Here is a 9659-nt window from a genome sequence, read left to right as displayed (position 1 = left end):
TGAATAAGAGATAACCACTGCTAACTCCCTTGTGGAATCCGCTCGCTCTTGCTCTCCTGTAGCTGGTTGGTAGGGGGTGCTTACCTGACCCAAGAGGAACTCATGTGTAAGGATGACTGGATCAATCATGTTGTTTCTCAAGAAATTGACCAAGTGACTCAAATTCTACAGTGGTTGGTAGTGGACCCACAGTAAATGACCTACTCGTGTGAAAACAGAACCACCTATAGTTGAGGTTCTTTGAATGCTCTGGTCTCTGCTCTACCTCAGTCTCGGTTGTTATTATTTATTTTGTTTTTTCCTTAGAGATACTAATATTAGTGTTCCAAACATAATCTTCTTCTTTTTTTTTTTTTTTCATAATCTTCTTTTGAATTGGGTAAATGTCTGTCACTAATTTCAGAGATATTGTTGCCTTCCTTCCAAAAAGCTTTTTCAATGCATCAAGTGAATGGCAAGCAGTCTGATGAGGTAATTTATCTTGTCACTCTTTTTTATTATTAAATTATAAGTAAATATAAACTTCAACACATTTTAATTTACATCTGTCATACTGGGCTGCCAACACAGGGTTGATAAGAAGCAGAGGCTGATAACATCATTTTCTAAGCCCAATTAACACTTTGTGATACCATATGTTGCCTGTTTCTGTACAAGGTATATTCCTCAAACTCTTGGCCTAAGAAAATGTTTTGTAGTTTTTACTCTTAACTTTGACTTTATAAAAAAAAGTTGAATATTTTATTTCCCATCAGAAACCACCACCAATCTCTTCCATACTTTCCTCATGGCACTTTTTACCTCCTTATTCCTGAAAGTATAAATCAGAGGATTGAACAAGGGAGTCAGGATAGTGTATACTGCTGCCACAATTTTGTCAGAGGAGAAAGTAGATGGAGGTCGTGAGTATGTATAAATGCAAGGGACAAAGAACAAAACCACAACAGCAATGTGAGATCCGCAGGTAGACAGAGCTTTTCTTCGCCCTTCAGAACTATGAGTTCTCAGAGAGAACAAGATGACACCATAGGAGACAAGCAACAAGGAGAAGATTATGATGCAGAAAAACCCACTGTTGGCCACCACAAAAAGGCCAAAGATATGAGTGTCAGTGCAGGCCAGCTCCAGTAATGGATGCAAGTCACAACAGAAGTGATCGATGACATTGGGACCACAAAAGGGCAACTGGAAAATAAAGAGAATTTGTATTATGGAATGCAAGAAGCCCCCTGTCCAGGCTGCCCCGATCAGAATGCCACAGAACCTGCGGTTCATGATGGAAGAGTAATGCAAAGGCTTGCAAATGGCCACATACCGATCATAGGCCATGGCTGTGAGGACAATCACCTCTGCCCCACTAAAGAAATGTTCAGCAAAAAGCTGCATCATGCAGCCTTCAAAGGATATGGTTTTCCTCTCATACAGGGAGTCTACGATCATTTCTGGGGTGAAGACAGAGGAGAAGCATACATCTAGGAAGGACAGGAATGTCAAGAAGAAGTACATGGGGGATCCTAGTAGTGTAGGGCTGCTGAGGATGGTTACTACAATTAGCGTGTTTCCTCCAATGGTGGCAATATACACAAACAAAAATACAACAAACACTATTTTCTGAATGCTTGGATTCTGTGAAAGCCCCAGAAGGATGAACTCAGTTACAAAGCTTTGGTTTTGCATGATTTCCAAGGAAAAGGTGGCACCTCCAACAGTGATCAGCGTGTAGCATCTGCAGTTATGACAAAGAAAAATTTGCTTCAGTTCCATTTAGAGTATTATAGTCACCAATAAGATGATGCATCCATATACAAAATTATCTTCATGTTTCTAGTGTCACTGAGAACACAAAATTAGAAATTGTTGATGGTACTAGTGAAAGGTCAGGAAGAATTAAGTTGTAGATAAATTACTGAATGCCTAAAAAGAGGCAAAGATTCAATATTGGGGAAGGAAAGCATCCATATATGATAGAGAAGATAAACAGTTTTCATCTCAAGTGCCAGCTTTGATCATTTATTGGTGGCTTCCTGTAGTGAATTGTTGAGAAGCATCATGAAGCCACCTCCGAGTGATGAGGAAAGGAGGATTGTAATTTATTAGTGATGCCTGCCATTGGTATCGAATGGTAGCAGGGGTGACCAGCATGACATCCTAACCTGGAGACTGCCTTATCTACAAAAAGAAGAAGAAAGAACATGCAGTTTAAATGCCACTTGAAAATCATGGCTACTCCTCACACATGTCTTTGAAAGTCTGAACTGTATCGGGCCTTTAAATGAATTTATTCGTTCTTTATAAAAGAATGATCTTTTGGAATCAAAAGAAAAATTGGAAAATTCCTAGCTGTAAACTTAATAAATAAATAGTATGCACTAAATCTTAAGTTTATTTTTAAGCTGGCATTTTAAAATGAGAAGTTTATAAAAATAATAGTGCCACTACCAGAGTGTTGTCATGGTTACTAAGTGAAGTAAGTAGTGGGCTCAGGACCTGCTGCCTAGAACTCAGTCTGTGACAGTCCTATTGTCTCTTTTTGATGGGTAGGAACCTCTTGCTTTCAGAGGCTAAATTCAAGCAAACAATTGATGCTTAATGTGGGGTTTGAACACAGAACCTCTGGCTCCAGCACCCACTGGAACAACAGGGAGAGGAATGGGATTTTCCTTTTCATCAAGAACTTCAGAGCAGGGGTGACCTTTCTATCAGCACTTACATGTACATATACACATAGGCAAGGAAGAGAAACAAGTTGCTTATAAGACAGAGTCTTGAAGTTGTATTAATTATTTGTTAATTATTTATACAATATGGTCAGGTCTGATGAGGTTTAACTAATAAGGTTATAGATGTTTCAAATTTGTTTGATATTATTGTAAAGCAGAGACATGTGTATATATTAATAGCTTACCTTCTCATCTCCCATGATTATAATGCGGGTCAAATTTGAAAACAGGAAAATGTTGCTTATCATAAAGTGCCCTATGCACTGTAGTTACTAGTAACTCAGTTACAAAGCCATGCACCTTACCCACAGAAAGCTTCAGAATGAGTCATCCAGACAATTATCCAAGTTTTTACTTCATGTTCCACAGGTAGACACATCTTCACAGGATGACTGTATTCTCATCCATACGTGTAACCTAAATGTATCAGTCAAATAGCACTTATATGTCTGTATATGTTAACATTTGTATATGTACACTTATATATGTTGCTTAAAAATAGGTGAATAAAAGAAAAGTGGGATTTATTGTGAGGCTTACAAATAAGCTGAACTTTTATCAATGCTGCTCAGAGTTAACAGGAAGATCAAATGTTAATGAAACTAACAAATACACAATTAGGTATGTTAATATCTGTCCTTTGGCTCACTTTAAGACAACTATTTTCATTAGGTTTCCAGGGTTATTCCTACTGGTGTCTTCACGATGAATCCCATGTACCTTTATAAGTTGTTGCCAAGGATACAATAGTTCAACCAAATCTTATAAGGTCACGAGCTCATCAACAACCACTTATTACAAAGCAAAAAGTATCAATATACGACCCATCAGTGCACAGCTTAGTCTTGGACCAAAGCAGGAATGACAATGAAGTGAAATGAGTAAGAACATCAGCTCCTGACTCATATAGACCTGGGTTCAAACCCAGGATCTTCTACAGGGTGAAACATGTTACTGAAAATTCTTCAAATTCTCAAGCCTCAGCTTCCACATTTTTAAGTGGGCATTAAGAAGAATGTCTATTGATAGGGTTCTTGTGAGAATCAGATAAGACAACACACTCAAAACCACAGGTGCAGTATCAAGCACAGAAGGTCATGATGAGTGATGAGAACAAGCTCCCAGAGTCATTGACACAGAAAGCAGATATAACATCTTCAGTCTTAACTCCTACTTTATCATGGCCAACATGGCTTTTACTCATCATTTAAGTTACAAATGTAATATCTGTTGTTTGGTCAGTGTCAGTACCGAAATGATATTTTTAATACGCATAACACTTTTAAACATCCTTAGCAATTCCTGAATAACTTATTGTGTCTCTCAAGCCCACTAGCATCCACTTATATTTCAGATAGCTTCGTTGAACAAAACCTAATATATTGGAGACATGGTCTGGGGGATGGACATGCTTGAAGCTCTGACTTGGGTGGGGCAAAGACAATATATACAACCTAAACATTTTTACTTCTGTAATATGCTGAAATTAAAAAAAAAAATAAGACAAACTTAAATGGATGTGTGGTGGAAAGGAAGACAAGCTCGCTATTAATTGAATAATTAAATAATTCTTAATCTCTTCATTTCTTGTATCCAGGGTTTTCTAAGAGCAATACAATTTTAGAATTAAAATATTCATTAGATATAAACAACCCCTTCTTTTTTTCAGATGAAAGGGATATTTGATGTTACTATTAAAACTTTGAAAATGGAGACTATAGTTTCTTCACAGTTTCTGATCACAAGGTTTATGATTTTAAATTATTTACAAGGTAATTGTCCAAAAGGCACTATGTTGTCCCAGAGTGTATACTGGAGCAGAAAAGGGACACGAATTGACAAACTAGTGCAATGAGAATAAAGTATGATATTTATTTAATCGTAATGTATCAACATTCATTTAATAGTCTTGACAAACACACACATAGTAATGTAAGATGGTAATAGCAAGGGAAACTACGTGAGTAGTACAAAGGAACTCTTCAAGGTATCTTAGCAACTTTTCTTTTCATGTTAAATTACTCCCAAGAAAAAGTTAATTAAAAACAGACGCAATTTTTCACTTTGTGCTAGTAATATGCTAGCAACCCTAGCTTCATCATGCACTAGCCATGTGTCATTGAACAAACCACCATGCCTCAGCCTCCTGTACTGTAAAATATACAGTCACACTTGTTGAGGTTGCTTGACCCATGAAAGTAAACCAGACAGTGATTATTAATGTGTTTTGCAAGGTAGAAGTCAAATATTGATGTCGGCATTATTTTTAAGCAGCATTTCCCTACAGACATAAAGTGGTTTGGATATTAAATCAGTCATAAGAATATAATCTGTTTTTACATCATGCTATTTTCAATTATTCCCATTCTAAAATGGCAATGAAAGTCCTTTATCCATGTAATGCTTTTGAAAACAATATTAGTAAATAATTTCAGAATCATCAACAGGTTTGTATTTTTTATACAAGTAATTCCAACTCTAAAAGTTCATTCTGAAGGTTAAATGAGATGAGGAAGTTTTATAATGAAAGATGGTGCCATGTCATTTATAATAGTGAAACTTGAGAAACAACTAAAATATTCAGTGATAGAAAGAAGTTTATCTAAACCAGGCTATTACAAATTAGTGTCACATGGTACATAGGGAAAATAAAATGGCAGTATATAAAATCAGAAGACTCCACTCTTTGATGAGAGTCATGATTTCTTACCCTTAATGTCCTTCCCTGTGCCATTTATTAGGCATTTTGGAAACTGTAAATGCTGTATTCCTTTTTTTTTTTTTAATTTCAGAATAATACGGGAGTACAAATATTTTGGTTACAGGATACTTGTATAGTTATAGCAGCACAATTCACAATCCTAAGGATGTAGAAAAACTCAAATACCCACCAATACATGAGTGGATTAATAAAATGTGGTATGTGTATACTATGCAGTTCTCTCTAGCCATAAAAAAAAATAGTGAACTAATACTTTTTCACTAACCCCAATGGACTGGAGACCACTCTGCTATATTCTGTATCAATAACTGTGTAAATGGTAGCACTTGACTTTACCACATTACATCTGTGTTCTTTAAACAGCCTCAGAAAATTCTCCTCTTTAATCTAAAACATCATGATGGTAAGAGCAACAGAGGTTAAATGATCAATGAGAATATTTTAGAAAGAATAAATAAAATGCTTTGGGGAACAAGGAAAAAATAGGCACGAGTTTCCTTTGTAAGTTATTCAGATTTAACTTGAACATGAAAGGCTGAAGTAAGGTCTAATTTCATTAGGCTGGAAGTAATTAGGAGCTCCCACTGCCCTCCCCCGTTAATCAAAAAAGAATTTACATTCTAACAGCTGCTGTTCAATGGACACATTATGTATCAAGTGTTGTACTATGGACTCCACATATATTAATGCATTGTTTTCACATCCTTTCAGCTTGGTAATGTTATTATCCTCCATAAGTATGAGCTGCCTAAGAGCCAGACAGGTTATGTAACTAGCCCAAGTGTGCACAGTTCTTAAGTGATAAGCTCATGGATTTCATTAAAGTTTATACCCTGACATATCACCCACACATTGAAGCACTACATCACAATTTGAAATCCTCTCTGAAAATGAAAATATGGGAATTATAAATCTCACAATTTTTCAGTTCATTGAAAATTCTGGTGATGGTTATCTCCCATTCTCCATGGAAAAAAGTCCATTCAGGGGCTGGCCAAAATGTGAAGGTTGTTTTGAACACTTCCTTGTAAATATAAGAGAGACAGGAACAGCATCTCTTGAGGAAGAGGTAGAGAATGTCCCCCGCTGCTAACCCAGTGCCATCTTCTACAGGGTCTAAGGAAAAACAAATAACAAAGTTTCATCCTTGGTTTCCCATTGCAATTTAAAGCCTTTTCCCTGAGAGGTCATGAGCCTGTAGAATTGCTTCTCAGCTTCCCCCCAGGGCTTGGAAATTTCTCATGAGTAAGATTTTACAAACACAATTTTATGTGTATTCACTTGCGCAAGTGTTGGCAAAACTTATGTCTCTGATGAATTGGAGGGCTTTTTTTTTTCTTTTTTGGTAAGTTATCTGGGTTTCTTTTTGAAGATGTCTTCATTTTCCTTCATGTTCAGGAATAGGACACTGTGTATACTATGACTGAATATGTAGTGTGTCTTTGCAAAATTAGGGCAATTGTACTTACTAAATGGAAGAGCTGAGTTCTGGGATAAGACAGTATGAATCCACAAGGACAGTGTACATTGTTTTGTGACTAGGATAGCAATGAGGGCTTATTAAAGGATAACACCTTATGTATAAGTATGCAAAGATTCATAGGTTAACTTAAAGTTTATTTTTTCCTCTCAGACACTGATCTTGAGATTCTAAGACTGTAAAACTAAAAGCACCATTTATAGAGATTTACAGATTTTTTTGCCTTTTATTTTCTTTGAAAAACAGATATATCAGGTCTGATTAAGAAAATTGTAGCATTGAGACTGAAACCTGAAAGAGAACTTGAACTTAGCTCATCAGAACAAGGAACCATACCAAATAATGTGTTGTTGTTTAGACAATCTTCAAGTATGTTATCCTATGCATTTGTATGTATATTTAGATCTCACAGAAAAATGTAAAATTGAAGTGAGTTAAGGCCCAGAAACACTATCACTTCAATTGTCTGTGGTATTAAGACAAAATTGTTATTTTCTTTTAATTGAAATGTTATATGTGTGTCCTGACACAGAAGAATCACCTTATATGGACCTCAGTCCTAGTCAGGGTGATATTTTATAAATATCACACAGCAACAAGACTTCAGAAATTCATTATGGGACCCTAGTTCGCTCTCCAAGGCATAGTTAGCATTTTCTACTTCATTCTATGCCTTTCTTGGCTTATTATTTTTTCTGTTAAAAGACTGCACTTGTATATTTGTAGCAGCACAATTCACAATTGTAAAGATCTGGAAATAACCCAAGTGACCATCAATACATGAGTAGAGTAATAAAGTGTGGTATACTGTGGAGTATACTACAGAGTACTACTCAGGCATAAAAAATGAGGAAGTAATACTACTTGTGTCAACCTGGATAAAACTATAGTCCATTCTTCTAAGTGAAGTATCACAAGAATGGAGAAAACAAACATCATATATAGTCACCATTAAATTGGAACTAATTGATTAACACTTATATGCACATATGGAAATAATATTCATCAGAAACAAAGCAGGAGGGAGGAAGAAGGAGAGGATGGGTAAATTCACCCCCAACAGGCACAATGCACACTATCTGGGAAATGGGCACATTTATAACTTTGATTCAAATGATACAAAAGCAATTTATGTAACTGAAACTTTTGTAGCCCTGTAATATTCTGAAATACAAAAAGAAAAACATAATCAAAATAGAAGAAATGCAAAAAACAACCAAAGTAGGGCAGAGAATATAAGAAATATTGTTTTTTCACCATTATGAAGAAAAATAAGCTGAATTATTTTTAAAGTTTACATCAGAAAGGAGAAAGAGACAGAGAGAGTCATTGCAAAGAAGCAGAAACAACAGGTAGAGGCTTAGGAATCTGCTTTACCAGAATTTATCTAATATTCTACTCATCCTACTGATTAAAATTCCATTTTCATCAATTATTAATGTACAAAATTCGTACTAAGTTTTCAAAGATAGATGCCTGAATTTCTGAAAAGTTCTTCTGTTCATTAGAATTCTTTATTACTCAGCCCTTACCAAATTTTATACAAACCGGAGCCTTAAGAAATGTTCTGATATCTAGTTGATCTACTCTTTAATCTCTATGATTCTCACATTCTCTAAGTACCAAAGGCTGCTAATAAGCAAATACCCACATCCTTGTGCATTTCAGAATTGGCTTATCAATTTATGTGAAAAAAGTGTGTTGTCATCAGTAAAGAAGTTATGTGTGGGTATTAATACATCACAAAATTATTATCTCCATAATTAAGACCTCTCCTGGGCTGTGCATAGTAAGCCTAATATTTTCTACTGTAGCTCTGTTTACATAATCAGTTTGATGTAAAAAAATAAATAATTGACTGAAGAATAATGAGTCATTGTCAGATGTAGTGATTTATTTGTGCACTTTTATAACCATGAGCAGAAAGGAGGCACCTAAGTATTTGTAAAATGTCTGGTCAGAGCACATGATGATTCTTCTGGTGTCCAGTCATCTGTCTTTCTATTCAGGTCCAGGAACTGTCTCATCTTGTTCTCTTCAGATCCTGTTTATGTTGACATAATGCCTGTGCAATTCCTTAGTGCTATTTATTTAACTTTATTTTACTTCATTACTCAGAATGCTTTATTATTTTTTTAATTAAATTTTTATTTTCAGTCAATTATATGTTCACTTGCAATTATAAGAAGTAACACAGAGAGACCCCATGTACACTCTACCCAGTTCCCCTCAAAAGCAGCATCCTGCAAAACTATGACTCAGTATCACACTGGGGAATGGGCATTGATGCAGTCAGGATGCAGGATGCTCCTGTCACACAGGGTCCCAAATGTGGCCTCTTTGCAGCACTTCCTTCCCATCCCCAGTCCCTCCTCACCCCTCACAGCCACAATCTGTTCTGCATTTCTACAATGCTGTCCTTTCAAGATTGTTATATAAATAAAATCATAAAATATGTAACAATTTGTGGTTGGGTTTTTCCATTTAGTGTAATTCTCTAAAGGTTCATGCAGGTTGTTGCATATATCTCTATCTTGTTCCATTTTATTGCTAAGTAGTATTTCATGGTATGGATGCACCAGAGTTTAACCATTCATCCATTAATGGACATCTAGGAGGTTTCCAGTTTGGGGTTATTACGACTAAACCTCCTATAATTATTTATGTGAGCATGTTTTTTTTCTTTTTTTGTGAACATAAATTTTCCTTCTCCAAGATAAATGTCCAAAAGTATGAT

The 9659-nt window shown here is 35.7% G+C and overlaps 1 protein-coding gene across 1 annotated transcript; it reads right to left on the bottom strand.

Moving 5' to 3' along the window:
• Positions 1 to 741: 741 nt before the first annotated feature.
• LOC105884150 (olfactory receptor 4C15-like) lies at positions 742 to 1677 on the bottom strand. The gene has a single exon (XM_012787869.2). The coding sequence runs from the start codon at positions 1675 to 1677 to the stop codon at positions 742 to 744; it is 936 nt and encodes a 311-aa protein (XP_012643323.2).
• Positions 1678 to 9659: the final 7982 nt, after the last annotated feature.

Source organism: Microcebus murinus, chromosome 4, assembly GCF_040939455.1.
Source record: "Microcebus murinus isolate Inina chromosome 4, M.murinus_Inina_mat1.0, whole genome shotgun sequence".
NCBI classification, from domain to species: Eukaryota; Metazoa; Chordata; class Mammalia; order Primates; family Cheirogaleidae; genus Microcebus; species Microcebus murinus.
This window is presented reverse-complemented; position numbering and strand designations above follow the sequence as displayed.